This window comes from Rhinolophus sinicus, chromosome 2, assembly GCF_057876585.1.
Source record: "Rhinolophus sinicus isolate RSI-liver-muscle chromosome 2, RSI-T2T, whole genome shotgun sequence".
Classification (NCBI taxonomy): domain Eukaryota; kingdom Metazoa; phylum Chordata; class Mammalia; order Chiroptera; family Rhinolophidae; genus Rhinolophus; species Rhinolophus sinicus.
The window spans coordinates 19,798,523-19,820,580 of NC_142502.1; the positions used below are offsets into that span (position 1 = coordinate 19,798,523).

Sequence of the window (22,058 nt, forward strand, 5' to 3'; positions counted from 1 at the left end):
GTTGTCCACTTCAGAGGAATTCTGGTGACAGCTGAGACGGGGCGGTGGCAGTCCTCCAACTCTCCGATGGAGAGACAGACTGTCCTCCGGAGAGCGTCGCTCAGACGTCAGTTCCACCCTCTGCAGCTAACGATAGCCCTGCGAGGAACAAGGAGCAGCAAGCTGGCCAGGGCTGGCCTCCTGCCCTCTCCTGCCCTGCAGATCAGGAGCAGTGACCCTGGTAAGCACCCACGAACCTGCAGCTGGGATGCCTGCACCACCAGCCGTGTGACCTCACAGAGAGGACACCTGTTGCTATAGGGACTAAGACCTTCTCCTTTCACTGTCTTGTCTGGCACCTCACGGTGACCTCAGACAAACAGAGTGGGATCAGGGCTCCTTGACAGTGTTTCCCACTGAGGCCCCAGGCCCCCCACGTGAACCATGTGAATCCGGGGACTCTGTCATTTCTCAAGTTATCTGGATCCTCTATGAAAACCTTTAAACTCAGAGTTTAAGTCTCAGTGTGGTGTGCCATGGCTCAACTAGCAGTAGCTTTAAGTGCAGAGACTGGGTTTGTAAAGCACTATCTTATAAAATGTGAAGTTTAACCTGTTGCATGTAGGTCTCTCTGTAAGTGACCGTGTTTTAAAATAGTTCATAGATTTCATTCTTTCTGTCTTGAACAGATGTGTATTTAGAGTAGAATCTCTTCTCCCTCTTCATTTCTAAATAAATCTATTTCCTATTTATTCCAAATCCTTTATCAGTGGTTCCCCACCTGGTATTGTAGGGTTCTTAAGTGTCCTCAAGGGCCCTAAGGAAACCCTTTCATTTATTTTCAGTATCTCCTACAGAAAGTGTAATTTTATGATAAGGTTGTACTTACTCACTATAAAATATTTCATTGCCTTCAAGTGAAACAGTGAACGACCCAAGTGGCACTTATGCAGATCAGAAGGTTTGATTAGCCCTCAGTACCTGAAATATAAGAAAACATAAGGAATATATTGTATGATAACATAAATTTGTTTGGAAGATGGAAACTTTCAAAATGTGGGGTTCACATGGGCAAATCATGCTTGATGAGAAGATATGGCCCTGCAGCTGCATTGTCACCCAGCTATGTCTATTATACCTTTGAGAGTTCAGAAGCTCATTGTCACTGTGAAAAATGTCTTACACACTCATTACACAAACCTCTATTTCAACGGATGCCAAAGCGCAGCGACTGAAAAGGTCCATTTGTTCAAATGTGCCCTGGGGATTCAGTGGGCACTGAGATCCTAGACAATTCCAGGCTCAAAGACTAAATAATAGAAACTGTCACCCACTTTATCACTAACTGGGGTTATTGCCACTGGTAATGCATGTTCAGTGGATTCCCTGGACACCCTGGGAAGATGGGGGCCTTATAGTGCAGCTGAGTGTGGTCCTGGGGGCCACTGACATTGCATCACAAGCGTGAAGCTCTTATACCTGGGGCGACAGCGGCAGCTGCTTCTCCCATGTCTTTGCGGAGATAGGAGAATGCGGGCAACTAAGGGCTACTTAGTGTCATTTCCTTTGCTAACAAAAATTCCAAAAGAATTCAAAGAGAATTTTATTTATATATGATTTACAAACCAGGGACATAGCCCTCGGTATGAACCAAAGACATGTTCCCAGATGAGGAGGGAGAGCAGGGTTTTTTAAAAGGCATAAGTTATCAAAGGGATGCATTGCTAGGGGAAACAAGACCACAAACGTACACCATTCATTTTTGGATTGGTGGGGGCAGCTGAACTTTCAACAGTTGGCTGACTCATTGGGCAAGCAAGTGGGGCTGTGAGGTGAGAACAACGGTTAGCATGTGATTAACCATTTGTCTACATCCTAGGGAAACTGAAGGTCCCTATGACTGATTAAATTTACTTCTAGAAATCGTAGCTCTGTCTGTCTATATACGCTCAGAAACCCAGCCTTTCCCTAGATAATCAGCAACCCCGGAGGCAGCAGAAGACAGTAGCCGGGACCTGACTAATGGTCACAAGGTTCGGACCTCTGGCGGGATAAAGATAGCACCTTGACCTAAGTTATGCTTCAGCTCCTGAGCCCTAAAGTGGAACAACCCCCTGGCTACTTTCCCCTGAGACTGGACAGAGGGATGCTGAAACAGACCTTAGAACTCTCCGCAAGACCAGAAGGCATGATTTATTACCCTTACCTCACCTCCGACCAATCAGTTCCCAGCACCTCCCAGAATCCCTAACCCATGGTGTCTTGTGATTTTTCCTATAGACTCTGTAATCTACAGTCCATCGGGAGTTGTTTGGGCTTTTGGGCATTAGCTTTCTGTTCTCCTGGATGGCACCATTCGTAATAAAATAGCCAGTCTTTCTTCACTGCAATTCTCTGCTAGTGCCCAGTGGATGAACTCTTCTGTTAGATAACACTAGTTCTGGTCCAGGCTTGTAGGACAAAAGCTTTTGGGATACTTACCAACAGAAATCAAACAGCACAGAGTGACTGTTCATTTTTCAGGCAGTTACCAGGCCCCAGGAGCAAAATCATGCTCTGTAAGCAGCCTCAGAGTTCAAACTGCAAAAATCCCAATGTTGGGCCACATATTACAATATTAAAGTCCCTTTAAGTCCTCACTTTCTTTGTTTTTTCATAACACTTGATAATTAGAACCCCAGTTCTAACTCAGTGAAGGGCTTCAACAGACATGCTTTGAGCGCTGCTGCTTGGTGCCAGGCTCTGCTTTAAATGCAGGGGCTACAGAAATGAAGGTCGCCATCCCTGTCCTCAGGAAGCTCATACCTACTGAGAAAAGAGATCTCTATCTTCCTACTAATACGAGACAATCTCTGGAATCTTGTATTAGAGGTTGGAATAAGATGTTAATAGAAACACACTGGATGGAGTAGACCACCTGGGAGGGAAGGTGGTGACAGAAAGATGGGAGGAGGTGACATCTGAACTGGCCCATTGAAGGACGAAGGGGTTATGCAGGAACGGAGGGGGTGGGGATTCCGGCTTTACTCTGAAAGGGTAAGAGGGGGAGACATGAGCTTTGATGATGTCCCTTGATCGATCATTCCGTTTCTGGTTTCCTTTCCCAAGCCTTCAGATTTCTCAAACGTTCATCCCACTGGTTTCACCTTGGTTTCTAACGCAGTAGTTCTCAGTTTAGTGCCTGGACCAGAAACAGCAACAAGTAGGACTTGGTTAGAAATGCAAACTGGGGCCCCAATTTGAATTGGAACCGCCTGGAATTTCGCTTGATACAGACTCAGACACCCAGAAGCCGAGGGTGATCTGGGTTGCTTTCCGTGCCTCCAGCTTGGAAACGACTGGATGACCCACTCGAGGTACTCGCCCTAGCCTCCGGGTCCACGGTACCACCCCAGGTTGCCCTCTCGGGAGGCTTTTGCAATGGTCGTGCAGCTAGAGGAGAGAGGCTCTCCCACAGGTCTCAGAAGCAGATTCATCGCTGCCCCAGATGGATAGCCTAACCCGGACCGTAGCGACCGCAGGCAGCCCCCGGGCTGGCGTAGGGGTGTTACCGGCTCCGGTAGTTAGGCGAGGGAGCCCTGCAGCCGGCCTGGGCAAGCAGCGGCAGCGCCCCGCAGCGGCCACTCCCACCCCAGCGGGGGAGGTGCCTTTCTACGAGACAGCTTAGTCAGGTGACAGTGGCGGAGCAACGTAGCACGAGACGCGGAAGGACGCGAGCGTGTACAGGACCCGGGACGGCGCCGGACATGCTGCCCCGGGAGCGGCCAGGGCTCGCGCTGCGGCTCCCGCTGCTGCTGCTGCTGCTGCTGCTACTTCCCACGCAGTGTCCCGCCGGTGGCGCCGCACGGTTCGACCCCACTTGGGAGTCCCTGGACCGCCGACAGCTGCCCGCTTGGTTCGACCAGTCCAAGTTCGGTATCTTCATCCATTGGGGCGTGTTCTCCGTGCCCAGTTTCGGGAGCGAATGGTTCTGGTGAGTGCGCCCCCCTCCGCACCGTCTGACACAGCCTTTGTCCCCCGGGCTCCAGTCACCACCCGGCCCACCGCCTCGGGCTCCTTGTTTTGCTCACTTGTCACTTTCGCCTCCCACGCTGTTTTAACCGCGTTTAGAATTTCCGGTTGTTAAATGTGTAACTTATTGTGTAACGGGTTCATCCTAGATTAACAGTGACTTTTCCCTCCGTGTGACTGCAGTTGTCAGACACTTAATGGGGCTTTGGCTTCTCAGCTTCTGGATAGTTGGTTGCACTTATCAAGTGGTAGCTGTCACACTACAGTATAACCGTCACACGATTCAACCAGCAGAAACCAATCGACTTGTGCAGGGTCAAACTATGTGGGGTGAAGCTTGAGCCTAAACTCAATACTCAGACTCGATGTCCCATCTGCTACCTGCCAATATTCAGTCGTTCTGCCATGAAGTATGGTTACAACAGAAATTCATGGGTATGTGAGACGTCTGTTCAGTTGAGCCTGCACTGGTTCTTTAATGTTAAAATGTTACCATGTGTGCCTCTAGGAATTTTTTTAAAAAAGGTTCTGAATGTTACCCTAAAAAAACAAATCTTAATTAATAGCCTACTACAAGTAAGGTGCTGCACAAAAAAATTGCTCTTTGGACTTTACCTTGAGACCTGTAAAAATGTGCATGTAATCTCTTACAACTTTGAAGTGTTGCATACACCTTTCCTGATTAAGTACTCCAGGTCCTAATTCCTCAAGATAGAAATGTAATCAAATATACGTGTATGTATATAGTATATGTGTGTGTATGCATATATAAATACATGCATACACATATACTATATACACATATATGCATACACACATGTATTCCTAAGTAAAATAGAAATGAACAATGAGTTATTTAAATCTACTTTATATTATATATATGTCATGCAGGGAGTCACGCAGGGTCTCTGGTCCCACTCCCCACATAAGAACGCAGGACATGGTGAGGCCAAACAGGAACACCCACGGAGCCATAGGTAGGGGGAGTCATACCACTATAGTCTCGCTGGCGGCTGGGTTGGAGAAACAGGAAGCAGGAGCCACACTGTTCACAACCCTCACTGCGCCACTTGCAGGCTCAGCCACCATCCTCTTGCTAGGCCCCCATTCTCTGCTAGCGTAGCCACGGCAGTTATATTAGTGGCCAATGGCTCACTGGTTACAGCTGACGGCCAACTAGCCACAGCTGATGGCCATCCAATCACAGTTGATGGCCATTTACTACCTGAGCCAGCACCTTTCTATGTGAGGTCGAGCCTGGAAACTGCTCTCTGGGGCTCTGTCCCCACAATATATTATATAGTATACATCAAATTTAATGTATACCATATATAGTAGATACAATACAGAGTATATTGTAAACTCTATATTGTATTAACATTGCATAGTATACATTCTACCGTTCCTATAATAAGATTGACTTTCTGCAACCACTAATGTCTCTTATTAAATCAAGCCAGTTGCGTCAGCTCTGGAGGACTATTCATTGACTCTTTTGAAATCAACTGATGGTAAAACAAGGGATTCTTTCTTCCCATACCATGTGTTGGCAAACATATTTCAGGATGTTATAAATCTCTCTTTGCAAGTTTTGTGCTCTAAGGCATTTTGAGGTTAGTTTTGAAATGTTTCAGATTAGCTAGGTACATAAATTAACAGATTTTTTTCCTTTTATTAAATATAATACATTATATTTTAAGTTACCATTTTGTTCAGCCCTGAAGATTAGGTAAATATACATTTGGTGCTGGAAGAGGATTTGACATTTGTTAATTGAAATTAGTGCTCTGCCAAAAACACCTAGTTTAAGTAATTTTATTCTTTGTGATGGTTAAATTTTCATTTTCTGCAAATGAACACAGGCTTGTTGTGGTGACCTAGAACAATAAAGATACTTCTCAAACAAAACAGAGTATATTCCTAATGGTCTGGAAGTGCATGAACCCTGTGAAAGTTTCTTTAATTATCTATGGTTTCCCTTCGTGTCCTTTCTAAACCTCTGCTCCCCATCCTAACGTGACTCGTGGGCAGTCTACTGTGGTGATGAATATATCTGACTGTCCTGAATGCAGTTCAAAGCCAAATATAAATGACCGACTGTTTAAGTGCCTCTTTTCATGTCTATTAGTATGACATTTGAAAAGTGGCTCTAGACAATATAGAGAAAGAAGCTTCAAATTAGACTGGCCTAGGAGAAAAAATAAGAAATTCCTTATTCTTTTTCTACTTTATGACTGTCCGTTTCTTTTTTGTAATTCGACTGAAAAGGTAAAAATGTGTCATAGATCAATTAGAATACTTACTCTTCAAGGTATAGAAAATCCAAATAAAACATGGAATAATAGGGGCTTGTTGTCAAATTTAGAGGTAGTTGGCTCATTGATGAAATCAAAGACATAGGCTCGCTCTGTCATCCTCGGCCTGTTGACTTGTTCCTTGCCCAAACACAGGAAGGCTGGTTTTTCTTATTAGTGAGGAACCCATTCCCGGAAGTTGGCTTCCCCTTAAATTCCATTGGCCAGCATGGGTCACAATGTGTCTATATCCAAGTTGCAGGGGAAGCTGGGAAATTATGTATCTGACTTTTGAGCAGGCAAACAGTAGTGCCTGTGACGTTTATCTTCAATGAAGTCTGCTCAGCAGAAGCATCTCCTGGTCGTCTTTGGGGAGGTGGTGCTGATTAGGGATTGCTCATTCTATAGAAAGACTCCTATGAAAGGCGTGGTGGTGGAAGAAGTAGAAGATGGGTCAGAGGTGGGGCCTAGTTACTGCTGTATTTCTCTACAATGTATATTGTTTTTTGATACAGTTTTCCTCATGAAGGCTTGCTTAGGAAGTTTAGGCCCCGTTGCTCAGAATAAATGCATATAACAAGTAATCTTTGGAGGTTGAGTCAGTATATGACAGTAACAGCGTCTTCTTAATTTTACTGTTGCCGCTTCCCCCACTTGTTCATTGCTAGCAGATCCATGTTATATTTTAGGCACCCATCTTCCTGTGACATCTTCAGCACTTACATTACAAAGATACTTACTACATGCTGCAATTTAAAAGTGGGGAATTAATAACGAATGGGTGGCTGGGTTGTCTAGAATGGTCCAGTTTATGAGCTGAGTGGATTTCACAGAGGGATAGATGGAAGTGAGAATAGTCTGGGTTTACACAAGCTTTCTTTAAGGCAGTGTTGAACTTAGGTGAAATGAGAAAGAGAATCTGGGTAATATTTGAGTAAGGGGGAATTAGTAAAGGGAGCTGGCGCAATTATTTCAAATATTTGTATGTATTCTGTTTCTGTTCCTCCCCTTAGGTGGTATTGGCAAAAGGAAAAGATACAAAAGTTTGTGGACTTTATGAAAAATAATTACCCTCCTGGTTTCAAATATGAAGATTTTGGGCCACTGTTTACAGCAAAATTTTTTAATGCGAGCCAGTGGGCAGATATTTTTCAGGCTTCTGGTGCCAAATATGTTGTCTTAACTTCCAAACATCATGAAGGTAAGTAAATGCAACATTTGCAAACACTGACAATGGTTATCGAATGTAAAGTAGTTCTTTTGGAAGAAAAAACTAAAGCAAGGTCATCCACGTGAACTCAAGAGTTTTCTCTTAGGACAACCATAAGTGGTTACTGATTTCGCTTATAATTTAAGGGACCACGTGATCCACTCAATTAAGAGGCATTAGGTACACAGAAAATCATACCCTCCACATAACAGAGAAAAAGAATTTTTAAAAAGGATCACATTTTGTTATATGCATATTTAACCACATTTCAAAAATTTGAGTAAAGTTATTTGAAGTGGGATGTGGGTTGCAGGTCAAAATTTATAATTAGAATTGCACTCTTTCCTTTCATTCCACCTCTGTAACATCTTGGGTACCATGGGCGTTATGCTACTGTAGTCTTGTATCCTTACTGACATACATGGCTGTGCTTTTGGCCAACTCTTACATGGCAAAATGGTGGACAATTTGCTAGTGATGAAAGTGACACAGATCACCTAAAAGGAAAAGGATTATGGACCTGTAATGGTGCTCAGAAATATCAGAGATGGTGGAAGACTATCTAGAAGGGAACAGAGTGATTGTATTAGTCAGGGCTCTTCGGAGAAACAGAGCCCAAAGGAAGTATAATAGATATAAAGAGATTTATTATAAGAAATTGACTCAAGCCGTTATGGAGGCTGAGAAGTCCAGACCCAGGAGAGCCGATGGTATAGTTCCAGTCTGAGTCTGCAGGCCTGAGAACCAGGAGAGCAGATGGTATAGGTTTAGTCCAAATCTGAGTCCAAAGATAGGAGAAAACCAAGGTCTTAGCTGAAAGACAGGCAGAGAAAGAATTCTTTATTACTCAGTTTTTTATTCTATTCAGGCCTTCAACAGATTGGATGAGGCCCACCACATTGGGGAGGGCAATCTGTTTTATACAGCCTACCTATTCAAATGTTTATCTCATGCAGAAATACCCTCATGAACATAGCAAGTATAAAGTTTAACCAAAGATCTTGGCACTCTGTGGCCTAGTCAAGTTGACGCATAAAGTTAACCATCACTTTGGTCCTACATTCACAGAATCATTTCCATCCATTACCATTTTGGTATTTAGAAGATCAGGAAGCATCAACAAATCATGATTGCCTTAACTTCCTGTTAAGTGATCTGACAGTTTCCTCTGTTTGACATCTTTGCCTTGGCGTAAGAAATTTTGCCTCATTGTTTTCTTCAGGGGTGAGGGAAGAACCAAAACCACAAATCTGGAATTATCTTAGAATATTGTCCCCTTTGACCACATTCTACCAGCTTAATGATTTTCTCCTATAGATGTTTCTCCTGTTTAGATGAATATTTATGAAGTGTGTTTGTTTGTGAACGTGTTGATTTCCTGCTGTAGGAACTTCTCCAAGCTGTATGGCACCAAGTATTACATAGTGAGCTTATTAAAAGAACAAAACAACTCTCAATCATACTGTGAGGACAGATGATGAAGCTCATGTTTATAAACTTTCTGAGGACCCATGTTGTCAGACGTTTTCATTGCTTGTGGAAAGCCCCTGCTGCACTTGGTTAGGCAGGAAGGCTGCTGTGTGAGTTTATGGTTGTAATGCTGAACTGAACACCCACGTGATTTTAGCATGGCCCAACATGAGGGCCTGTCACGCTGAAACATTTTGAATGAGACTCTAAACATCCACACTTGCGTTGAAGCTTACCACAGACGTCTTCGGAACAAGTGTGAGTTCTTTTAAAAGCGTCTTAAACAATGCATCTAAACAGTGTGTCCATCTTAGACGTGTCCTGTTACAAGAGTCAAGTGTTTCACCAAAAGTGCCTTATATACGTGACTATTCTCAAAGATACCCTTAGATTTTAGTGGGGTAATAACAACCTACCTATGTTCCTAGGCACTAACTAAAAATTTTGAGGCTTTTATATGATTTCTTAAGTATTTCAGTTTATATATTGCTTCTAATATTTTTACATAGAACAACCAGCCATCTAAATGCAAATTCCTTATACGAATTATTTCAAAGTGCTTGTCTAATGGCAGACATTATTTTTCTCAACCATTTAGTTGGTGGGTAATTGAAAGAGCAACATCTAAGCTTATGACTTTACAGTAGGATGAGATTACAAATGGTGGGTATAGTATTTTAAAGTACAGAACTATTGAGCAATAGGGTCGTACCCACCCCCACCCCCACCCCCACCCCTTGTTAAATGAATAATGAGACTAAAGGAGATTTACTGCGACACATGGATCACCAGTGCTCTAAAAATCACACTGTAATAAAATAAATAATCCTAAAAGCAGGGAATGCACTTTAATCTCCAATGTGGTCTGCTAATGTTGATTGTTGATTTTGTGTCAGACCCAGGGCTAGCAGTTGGTGGGGGATATGGTGGAGAACACTGCAGACATGCTGTTCCTCAAGGAGCGTATATTCTAAGAGGGAAAACCCAGAAGCTAGATCAGACTGTGAAGACCTTATGGGTGCCCTGAGAGTTACTTTTACAAACCTCGGTTCTACCTCATTGAAATTCTCATTTGCTTCTTGTATAAAAGCAGAATCTCTACTATGAAAAAAGTTGCCATACAAGTTGTTTGTAGAAGCAGTTATTTATATATCGCACCTACGATCACCTCTGTTGTGGCGTTCGGACAGGTATTTACTACGACTTATCCGTACACTTACACAGGTTTTTCTTATACTTGTGCAGGCTTCACCTTGTGGGGCTCTGAGTACTCGTGGAACTGGAACGCTATGGATGAGGGGCCTATGAGGGACATTGTCAAAGAACTTGAGGTAGCTGTTCGGACCAGCACCGACCTGCGTTTCGGACTGTACTATTCCCTTTTTGAGTGGTTCCATCCGCTCTTCCTTGGCGATCAATCCAGCTCATTCCAGAAGCGACAATTTCCAGTTTCTAAGATGCTGCCTGAGCTCTATGAGTTGGTGACTAAGTACCGGCCAGAGGTCCTGTGGTCAGATGGTGATGGAGGAGCGCCTGATTGCTACTGGAACAGCACAGGTTTCTTAGCTTGGCTGTACAATGAAAGGCGTGTATGCGATTAGATTGCTGTAGTGACCTTCGAGGTTCCGAAAACATGGATAACATTTTCATGCCCTCGCTTCTTGAAATAGTTCCTTTCAGGCTCATGTGTGGTAGGGGGGAGGAAATCATAAATAATGCTTATTAGGCATGCCAGTATTTACTCAAAATAATCAAGAGTTTCAAATCAGGAATGAAACACAACTCAGTAGTCTGATTTTGAAATCAGACTAAAAATCACAGATCCAGAGTTTTGAAGATACTCATTTTGTGGGTCCCTATTTTCATCTGTTCTGGGACAACTCTATTGTTTCTGATTGTGTGCTTTTCAATTCCTCTGATTGCTCCTTCTTTTTATTCTCTTACTCTTTGATAACCTTTGCTGCCTAGTCAGTGTCCCCTTCTCTGTCTCTTTTTTTCCATCATCGTCAGCATTCTCACCTTTTCCTGTTCTCTCCTACTGCATGTTTCACCCTGTCTCATTACAACAGGGAGTTCTGATTGAGCTCCTCTGTTAGGCTTGAACTATATGGAACCAATTTATATTTGTAACCAGAAGGTACTTGCTATTGTGCTAGGAAGGCAGGGAGTGGTCTGCTTGTGTTTCCTGGTGCACACCCTGTGCCCAAACGGTGCACATCCAAATACTCTGGAGAGCTCTTGATATTTGTAACAGCAGTTCTTCCAGGTACTCCTTCCAACGAAAAGACTGGGAGCCATCCACTTCAATTTGTGAATCGAAACTGTCCCCTCTAAGGAGAGAGGTGCAGGAGGTCCCACCTGCCAGGATCAATAATGCTGTGGGGATATTTCATGCCACAGCGAATTCCATGATGGCAACAGTCAACTTTTCTGAGACTTTTTTTCAATACTAGGCACAACTGTAAGAGAAAAAGAATGGCTAGAATGTATGTATGAGATTATTCAGTCATAGGTGAGAAAACATCTTGATTGTAAATTCAGTTTTGGCTATCATTCACAATATGGGAACGGGGGAAGCTTCAAATAATAGTACAATACTTTTAGAACTGCTGTGTGGCTGGACACTGGGCTGGGTGTTTCATATAACTTCTGTTCAAATACTATATGAAGAAATTGATTATTCGGAGGAGTTAGTTTAGGTAACTTGCTCTAGGACAGTGAGCTTGGAAAGGGACAGACAGGATTGCAACCCACCCAGGTTTGTTTGACTTCAAAACCAGGAGCTTTGCATTGTATTAAGCGACGGCGAATTTTCAGGAGTGGATTTCAGTCAGCTCTCTTTTCAGTGATATGTCCTTTTGTGTCAAAAATCTTTACTTTTTGTTTATAAAATGTATCCTTTTCATTTCAGCCCAGTTCGGGACACGGTAGTCACCAATGACCGTTGGGGAGCTGGCAGTATCTGTAAGCATGGCGGCTACTATACCTGCAGTGATCGTTATAACCCAGGACATCTTTTGCCACATAAATGGGAAAACTGCATGACAATAGACAAGTTTTCCTGGGGCTATAGGAGGGATGCTGGAATCTCTGACTACCTTACAATCGAAGAATTGGTGAAGGTACCCTAAAATGTCTAGTAACTACTATGGTAATATTCTTAATAGTGTGGGTGTGTGAGGATTATATTTTATAATGTGGGTAGCTCAATGGCCTATAAACACAGGACGTTATTCAGTCTTCCATGTTTGTTTTCCTAGAGAGTGACTACATGTGTAAGTCCATACATACAACATATTAACACTCACAAAGGAATTGTTTTATCTCTCTAAAAACTATGTTTATTCTTAATTGTTTAGCAACTGGTGCAAACAGTTTCATGTGGAGGCAATCTTTTGATGAATATTGGGCCCACACAAGATGGCACCATTTCTCCAATTTTTGAGGAGCGATTAAGGCAAATGGGGACCTGGCTAAAAGTCAATGGAGAAGCCATTTACGAAACCGTTACTTGGAGATCCCAGAATGACACTGTCACCCCAGATGTATGGTACGTTACTCTTGTTACCAGGTACGATCTGATAGAGGAAGGCATTTAAAATTTCTCTGAGTATATATATAAAGAGAAAAGTAGGATACAAACGGAAATTGGATGAAGGCCTATCTCTACAAAATACTTTCCAAACTTTATTTATTGTAAAGAGAAGGAAGGAAAGAAATCAGCATGCTCTTGAACACTTTTTGTTTAGTGAATTGAGCCTAAATCATCTCTAGATACCTCCTAATGGTGGACAAATTATAGTGAGAAGTCGTCAGCTCTCACAAAAGTTGTAAGCCATTCAGAAAAGTAAAAATGCTGAGTGGTTAATCCACGAGTGAGACTTCTGTTAAATCAGTTAAGTAAATTCTAACTTTTGCAGATGTTGTATCATATCATATTAGCAAGCAAGAGGTGCCCAGAGGGCAGAAAAAAATATTAAAAATCAGCTCAAATAACAGCATTATTGTAATTGATTAAAAATTGTCACTTGTTCATATTATTCAAATAAATCTAAACCTGAAATTTCTTTAAAATTAATTATCTTAACTTGTTAATTTTTCTTTTTATGGTATTCTATAAGGCCTTGCCTCAGATTTTTGTCTCAGCTTTGGAAGGTTCTGTGTGCCAGTGAGTGCCTGAATCAGACCCTGCAGATATGATGGCTTCTTATTGGGTCTTAACATATATAAATAAGGGTAGTATGAGTGAAGCTCTGAAAATTTACCATGTGTTGCTACTAAAGTGATTATAGCCGGATCAAATATAAAGCAAATGATTAGACTAAATGTTCTTTGATCTCACTTGATTTATGACTTAAAAATACTGTCAGCTCATTGAGGAAAATAAATATAGACAGAAGCAGCTAATGATAGAATTTTAGAATGTTGGATTTGGGAGCAGCCATAATGAGAACTTAGTACTGAGCCTTCATTTCACAGAAGCTAGTTTAAATTGGTTTTGGAATTTTTTTCTCTGCTTATATTTGTCTATGAGGGTGTCTGATCTGGGACGTCACAATTATTAACCATCATTCCATTAAGTTTTCTTTAAATAAGTAAAGCTAAAAACCAAGATATTTAACAAGGCTTATAAAGTCTTGTGTGTGGCTCCTACCAGTGTGTCACCAAGCTCAGGTGGCCCTGCTCTTCCCTCCTTACTGTTTAGAGCTCTTTTGCCCTTGGTTTCATCATATATATTTCCCCTCCCAGTACCAGTCATCTACAGTGTTGATGTAAGAAATGCCCAAAACTGTAGAGAATTATGAGTTTATTTGAGCCAAAACTGAGGACAAATGCTGGGCAGCAAGATTTCAAATGCCCCTGAGATGGAAAGTTTGGCAGTTTCTTTTATGCATTTGAAATTAAGGAGGGAACACATGAAGAAGATTACGTGAAGGTGGGAGAAAGCCAAGTGGGGATTGGGTTACAGGGTAGTCAACATTATGTGCTCTCTTGAGGGTGGTCACGCTTATTTCACAGGTATGTTAACCTAAATGCTCACAAGCAGTGGACGGGGCTTGCTTAAGGCAAAGGTAAACCTTTTACCAAAAAAGTTATCTGCCTGAGGTGTGACTACCCACCATGACCTATGATCAGATTATCCTGCGAAGGTTACTTTCCGTAGAACCCCGTTTTCATACACAATAGACTCCTGGGTACATCCTTAAAATCCTTTGAGATTTTAGCCCTGACTCACTGTCCCTGTCCCCAGAACTACCCTTAACCTGATTTTCAGTCATTTAATGTCTGTATTTACAGTTTTAATGTGCTGGCCCTCAATTCCTGCACCTCTTCTTTTCTAGGGATCTTGTCCATTCTATTTCTGCTACCTCTTCTTTTGGTCATACCTTAGACCTGAATTACCAGCGATTGCACTCCTTCCATGATCTCAACTTAAAGCATTCCACTACTGTCTCTTCTCTTTTATTTTAGCTCATTCCACATAGCACTTCTGCTTCCAAAGGGATCTGTAATCCATTGATCACACTATCTTTGATCCCATCACGTATCATCTGTCCCTCCTGTCTTACCCTCTTGTATCTTTTCTTCTTCCTTATCAAGGTCAGATTCTGTAGTGGGTTACTCCATTGCAAACTCCTTAATTCTCTCCCTCTGTCATAATCATTAAAATCTCAACTTTGATTAAATGCAGCTCTAATTCCATGCCAGCCCCTGGGCAGCTAAACACACATACACACACACACACACTCTCACACACACGTCAAGTAAGTTCACTTTTGGCTTTAAGGCCGAGTCCTATGTGATGGATCCTATCACACACTATTCACTCGAGGACATTGTTTTAGCAGTTCTCTCTGTTTTCTCATCTTCAGTTTTCCCTCTTTATTAGATACTTTCCCATCATATACAAATATGTTATTTCTTTCATCTTAAAAAAGTACTCTTTTGACCCTACTTAGGTTTTCAGTCACCTTCCCATTTTCTCTCATTTCCTCTATTGTAAAACATGATAAAAGAATTGTTTTCACTTGCTATCTCCGATTTCTTGCTCCAGTTCTTCCCTGTAGTAAGGCCTCGGCCCCCCCACTCTCCAATGTCACTGTTATCAAAGCCCATAATAATCTCTCCCTTGCCAAATCCAGGATCAGTTCCCAGACACTATTTTTTGAGCTTATGGCAGCATTTGCCTCCTTTGATTTCTGTCTCTCCTCGTCTTCTTCGTGCCTGTTGGCTCTCTTAGTTTGCTTTGCTGTCTCTACCTCAGGTTCTCAACCTCTAAGTCTTGACGTGCCCTGAGACTTAGTCCTTGGACTTCTATTCTCTGTTTATCTTCATTCTCCAAGTGATTCCATCCATTTTCATGGCTTTAAATGCCACACCAATGACCTCTACAATGCAGACACATCTTTTCTTCAACTCCAGATTCCTATGTTCAACTTCCTAGTCAACATCTCCACTTGGAAGTATAAGCATCTTACACCTCTTATGTCCAAAACGTACATCCTGATTTTTAAATTGGGCTCGAAATTTGCTCCACCCACCATCTTGCTCATCCTTACTGAACGGCAGCTTCATCCATTTAGATGGTTGTCAGGCCAAAAACTTTGGTGTCTTTAGTTTCCCTTTCTTTTACATCCCACAGACAACCCATCAGCAAATATGTTTACTTTTGAAACATTGCCAGAATCTGACCACTTCTCATCTTCTCTGTGGCAACCCTCCTCCTGTTTGTCTCCGTTTTCTCTTCTCTGGATTATTCCAGTTTCTTGGCTTATCTGTTTCCATCCTTGCCCTACTATCTTATCTGCAACAAAACCTTTTAAGTAATAAATCAGGTTATGTCACTGCCATACTCAAATTCCTCCAGTGGCTTCCAGGCACAGAGAAAAAGCCAGGTCTCACTGAGGCTTACAAGGTCCTATGAAAACTGGTTCTTTGTTGGCTCTGTGATCTCGTCTGCTCTCAGGCTGTCCCTCAATTCCCCTCCTTCAACTACCCTGCCCTCCTTGCTGTCCTATCAACAGGCCAAGCACACCCTTGCATTAGGACTTCTCTGCTTGTCAGTCTCTCTTCTTCAGGTACTCACATGACTTTTCCTCACGTTTTTCTAGTTTCCACAATGCCACCTCCTTAAAGAGGTCTTTCCTGACTCTTCTATTTAAAATAATACCCCAGATCACTCCTTTCCAACCTAGCATGCTCCATCCTTCTTACCTGCCTGCAATTTTCTCCATAGCTCTTAATCATCACCTGACATATATTTATTTGCTCATTCCAATTTTTCCCACTACAGTGTAAGCTCTGTCATTTTCTTGGAAAAGCTTCTTACTGATGGTCTAATCTAAAGAGATCCCTGTGTTAAAATGTCTCAATTTTCTTGTCCTTCATAGTACTTATCAAAACTCACACTTTTACATTATTTGTGTGATTATTTAATGTCTGTCTTCCTCACTCTAGTCCAAGCTCCATAAGAAAAAGAACTAGGTGTCTGGTTTTCTACTGTATCCCTAGCACCAAGCACAGTACTTGGCTCAGTGTTGACATATGTGCATGTGTCTGCTGAATAAGGAATATGGAGATTTGACCAGCAGGTGGAAAGTCATCTATTCTTGCATCTTACCCGCTTCACTCATACTCCCTATTTCAACTGAGAACAGTCTGATGAGGCATAGTACTAGAAAAATCTTTGTTCCAAGAAATCCTTTTTAGTCCTGGGGAAGTAGGGGAGGAAGGTGCTGTGATATTGTTATTTATGATAAATATATTTCTGCTACAGAGCTCCTAAAACTCTGAGAATTTCCTAACTGAAGAGAGCTATAATGGTGTCTTTTGTTATGTTAATGAGACAACTTTTGGACCAGCACCAAAGGATGGGGGCTGGTTGCCAGGAGACCCAAATCTCATTATCAGAGGTGTGAAACTTTCAGTCCCTCTCTCCCCACCTCCAGGGAGGGAAGAGAGGCTGGAGGTTGAGTCAGTCACCAATGGCCAATGATTTAACCAATCATACCTATAGAATGAAGGTCCCATAAAGACCCGAAATGACAGGGTTTGGAGGAGAAACCTAGAGAGTGGCACACCTGGGGAGGGCACGAAGTGCCTCACCTTTTCCCGTACCTTGCTCTATGCAGCTCTTCCATCTGGCTTGTTCCCGAGTTATGCCCTTTTAGAATAAACGGGTAATCCAGTAAGTGAAATGTTTCTGAGCGTTCTGTGAATTGCTTTAGCAAATCAGTTGAACCCAAGGAGGGGGTCTTGGGAACCTCTGACCTATAGCCTGTGGGTGAGAAGCCCAGGTGACTACCTGGCCTTGTGACTGCATCTGAAGTGGGAGGACTGGTGAGTCTTCTAGGACTGAGCCCTTAACCTGTGGAATCTGACACTCTCTCCAGGTAGAGAGTGTCAGAATTGAACGGAATTGTAGGACCCACAGATCATGTCTGAGAATTGTTTTGTGGTGTGGGGAACCCCCCTCCCCCCTCCATGGAACTGGGATCCCTTTTGGGTGCTGTTTACATTTCCCCAGGGCTATTTTTCATTCCCTGTATTAATGAACACATTGGTAAATATTTACCAAATGCAAGTATCTCTTTAAATAATTCCAGATCTGACCCATAAATGAGAAATATTACTATGCTTTTTTTCCCCTTCTAAACAGGTATACATCTAAACCTAAAGAAAAATTGGTCTATGCCATGTTTCTCAAATGGCCCACAACAGGACAGCTGATTCTTGGCCAACCCAAAGCTACTCTGGGGTCCACAGAGGTAAGAGGGAATTTAATCTTTATTGTTCCTTTAAATTGTTGACTAGAACATCCTGATGAAAACATAAATTTTAACTTCAAGGGGAGCCTTAGATGTATTCCTCTTATTACTCATTGAGAGTTATTTTAAAATGAGCTTCATCAATGGCAATCTTTGGCCAAAATCTTTGAAAATTTTCTTTCATTTCTCAGAAAACTAAACTTACAAAACAGCTGCATTATCTCCATGCGTATCAATGTAATATATTCTTCTTCACAATCATTCTATATTGTTCAAATTCACCGTATGTATCCAAAATGATTCTTTTCATAAAACTGGAATTTGGATTTTTCCCTTGACATCCCACCCCAGAATACATTTGAATAAAAGTAAGATGTCATGGGCCTACTATTTTAAGTTCATAAAAAATTTGGAGAAAGTTACAGGTTAATTTAATAGTTGTAACCACTAGGTCTGGCACTGAGTTCATTTTGATATATTTTATAGCTTATTTTTAAGATATTGACAATTTCCTTGGAGGTGAATTGTCCATATGATTCTCTTTGCATAATCTTTTCATATTTTATTTCTAATGCTTGTGGCTGATCAGGCAGAAAAGAAGATAGAGTTCAAATCTGATGTTTAATTACAGCTTAGTGGCCTGGGTATAACATTATCTTTGTATTTTATCAGCATTCTGTTTGGCCCTCATTAACACTGTTACATAAAAGTTCATGGTAAAAAAAAAGAAAGAAGAAAAAAAAGAAAAGCCAAAAAAAAAAAAGTTCATGGGTTTTGTGTTTATATTGCTCTAATGGTAAGCAAAGTTTTCTGGTTTATAGATATGTAGAAAACTACTTATTTAAATTCATTTAGTATAAGACTCTGGATATAAAACAGTTACAGTAAAAATTAATCACAATTACAGATAGTGGATTAGTGGAGGTTATTGGAAAATTTGGGGAGGAAGTCTGGCTGGATAAGGGAGGGACGCCTTTCTCTAAACATTCTGTGTGAGAACTTAATTTGGGCAGATTGGATCCAGAGTCATTTTCCCTGATCCTTTCTTTATTCAGCATTTTCTCTAGTCGGACACTTTATTCAACCTTTACAATTCTTCTCGCCCAACTCCTGCACACATGCTTATTGGAGAATAATCTAGGAGCAAGAATATAGGAGCAAGACAGATGTATGCACTCTTTGAGCAAGGGCTAAAACAATTTGTGACTACTAAGTAAAAAATGGATCTTCTGTTTACAATGCTTTGTAAGAAATATCAACCACTTCCTCTCAATAAAGTAGGTGAGTCCAAGAGAAACATTTGGAGACATCTGTGTGTATGTTTTTAATTTCAGGTTAAACTACTGGGACATGGACAGCCACTTCATTGGACCACTTTGAAGGTCCAAAATGGAATCATGGTAGAACTGCCACATCTAACCTCTCACCAGATGCCCTGTAAATGGGGCTGGGCTTTGGCACTAACTAATGTGATGTAATGTGCAGCAGGGTGGTTCATGCTGCAGTTACTTCTCAGATGAGAAAATACCAGGTTTCTATAATTGTAGCACATAGAGAAAACAAATGTAAAACAGGTCAAGAAAAGTCAAATAATTGTTTAGGCAATGCAGCCCTTTTCCCCTCTTTCTCCCTAATTTTTTCCCTAAATTACGCATGTAACTGTTTTAACTCTCCGGTGCACTTTGTAAAGGGGTTCAGAACAGGCCTTCCCAAGGTGTGTCACTTTGACATTGTGAATTATTTTGAGCTGAAAGTAATCAAGACCCTATAGGCTCATGAGAAACTTTTACCTCTCCCTTAAAGAATTTAAATTTGGGGCCTTGCCCATAATAAGAGTTATCACTAGAAATAACTTTTTATGCCCTATGTATAGGACAAGGCAAACGTGTAATTACTGAACATCTGATTTTCTTATCGTCCCGTGAATGACCTTCCTCCCCTGAAGCCCAAAGGCACCTCACCTCAACCTTAGCTCAGAATGCCATATAAACCTCATTTCAACTTTTGGTCTTTGAACCTCACCTGTATGTGGGATCGCTGACTCTCTCATGTATGTGGGGTTCCCACACATACATATGTAATTACGTTTGATTATCTTGTTTATCTGCCTCATGTCAATTTGATTAAACCGGCTGGAAGAACCTATAGAAGGGGAGGGGAATATTTTTCCCTTCCCTACATTTGCTACTGAAATCTCTTCCCTTGAATTTAATTCCACGTGTGATTCAGAGGTGGAAATTTGTATTTTAGAGTAACTAGGAATTGGTGGCATTAAGGACTGAATGGTATCTCCTGCCAAATCCATATGTTGAAGCCCCAATCGGACTGTCTTTGGAGATAGAACTTTATAAAGAGATCATTAAGGTTAAATGAAATCTAAGGGTGGGGCCCTAATCCAGTATGACTGGTGTCCTTATAAGAAGAGGAAGAGACATTAAGGATGCAAGCCTACAGAGGAAAGGCCCTGTAAGGAGACAGTGAGAAGACAGGCCATCTGCAAGCCAAGGAGAGAGGCCTCAAGAGAACCCAAACCTGATGACACCTTGGACTTTGAGCCTCCAGAACTGTGAGAAAAAAAATTACTGTTGTTTAAGCCAACCAGCTGGCAGTATTTTGTTTATGGCAACCCTAGCAGAGGAATACAAATGGTAGGTATATAATAAATTTGACCTAATATATTTCCAGTGCTTGTAGTAATTGTGTTTTCATAAAAAAATTGTCTTTTTTCTTCTTGGTAATAAAACTGACATATGTTCACTGTAGATATTTTAAAACATACAGAAATACTCATAGATAAAATCACTGTTCAGATCACGGCTATTAACATTTTAGTACATATTCATCCAGATTTTTTTGGGGGTGAGGAAGGGGTGTGGGACTGGAGGTTTGGGCCTATTTTAGTAGGTCGGCTAATTTGAGTTCCAATTTAATTTAGTAAATTTGCTTCCTGTATTTGCTTTCAAGCAAGCTAAAGTTGAAAACCTAGTTGAAAATTAGGAAATCAATTTAGATCTTTCCTAAGGATAAAGCAAAATAATGAAGCAAAAATAATATTAATTTTGATGTAACTTTAAAGAAACACTAATTCACTGTTGATCAACTTCAACAAAAGATGTTCAATATGGCCAGATCTTTATTTGAAGTATTATAGCTTCCATTTTTGTCACATTAATCAAATGCAGATACCTCAATGTTTCTAAAAAAAACAAACAAACAAAAAAGCTTCAAATAGAGAGTGAAATAAAACACTATTCATATTTAGTTCCTAAAACCATGCTAAACTGAGAAACTTTAAAAAAATTACTCATTGTTGAATTTCAAATTTTTGAAACCATGCCAAAGTATTTACATGAATAAATACTTTAATAGTTCTAAATCTCTATTAACATTATATTAGAGATACAATGTGGACAGATTTACGTGATCCCGAACACTAGACTAAGAGACAGCAAAAAAAAAAAAAAAAGGAAAAAACCCAAACAAACTCAAAAAAGCAGTGTTATAGAATCTAAAAGTAGGGTCATTGTTTGAAAAAAGCATTTTTGAGACTAAAATCTGTCAACCACTTAAATTCTTACCCTGTCCACCTTTATTTACACATTGAGAATAAAGGAGAAAAGTGGAAATATTTAAGAAAATTATAATTAGACATAGGATATAGTTATTTATTTATATATATTTATATATATTTAGCTATTATGGAGCTAAATGACAAAATACAAACCATCAACAAAACGTAATGACAGCCTACTGAATAGGAGAAAACATTTGCAAATGACAGATCTGATAAGAGGTTAATATCCAAAATATATGAAGGACTCATACAATGTAAGACCAAAAAATAAACAGTCCAATTAAAAAATGGGCAGAGGATCTGAATAGACATTTCTCCCAAGAGGACATACAGATGGCCAAAAAACATGAAAAGATGCTCAACATCTTCAATCATCAGAGAAATGAGAATTAAAATCACAATTATTTATCACCTCACACCTGTCAGAATGGGCATCGTCAATAATGGACAAATAACAAAAGCTGAAGTGGATGTGGAAAAAAAGGGAACTCCTCCTGTACACTGTTGGTGAGATTGTAAATTGGTACAGCCACTATGGAAAACAATATGGAGACTCTTCAAAAAATTTAAAAAAGAGCTGCCATATGATCCAGCAATTCCACTTCTGGGTATTTATCTGAAGAAAATAAAAACACTAATTTGAAAAGATATATGCACCCTTATGTTCACTGCATCATTACTAGTAATAGCCAAGATATGGAAGCAACCTAGAAGTCTATCAATAAATCAATGGGTAGAGAAGATATGGTATA

The 22,058-nt window shown here is 40.9% G+C and overlaps 1 protein-coding gene and 1 long non-coding RNA gene across 2 annotated transcripts; one reads left to right on the top strand and one right to left on the bottom strand.

Annotated features, from left to right (window-relative positions):
* Window positions 1-3,509, bottom strand: LOC141571718 (uncharacterized). Its single transcript, XR_012496764.2, has 3 exons — window positions 2,461-3,509; window positions 869-960; window positions 1-138 (listed from the first exon to the last, which is right to left on the bottom strand). It is a non-coding gene; the product is annotated as an uncharacterized LOC141571718 (long non-coding RNA).
* Window positions 3,510-3,657: 148 nt separating this feature from the next.
* FUCA2 (alpha-L-fucosidase 2) lies at window positions 3,658-20,410 on the top strand. The gene is made up of 7 exons (XM_074333666.2): window positions 3,658-3,952; window positions 7,298-7,485; window positions 10,210-10,549; window positions 11,876-12,086; window positions 12,324-12,514; window positions 17,624-17,732; window positions 19,067-20,410. Exons 1-7 carry the CDS (start codon window positions 3,726-3,728, stop codon window positions 19,208-19,210), a joined length of 1,410 nt encoding a protein of 469 aa, XP_074189767.2. The 5' UTR covers window positions 3,658-3,725; the 3' UTR covers window positions 19,211-20,410.
* Window positions 20,411-22,058: the final 1,648 nt, after the last annotated feature.

What these genes read in the sequence shown, in the direction of transcription:
- FUCA2 (XM_074333666.2), top strand. Translation starts at nt 3,726, where the DNA reads ATGCTGCCCCGGGAGCGGCCAGGGCTCGCGCTGCGGCTCCCGCTGCTG. An exon ending in TTCGGGAGCGAATGGTTCTG is followed by an intron (nt 3,953 to 7,297) that starts GTGAGTGCGCCC and finishes TCCTCCCCTTAG; the next exon opens with GTGGTATTGGCAAAAGGAAA. An exon ending in CAATCGAAGAATTGGTGAAG is followed by an intron (nt 12,087 to 12,323) that starts GTACCCTAAAAT and finishes TTAATTGTTTAG; the next exon opens with CAACTGGTGCAAACAGTTTC.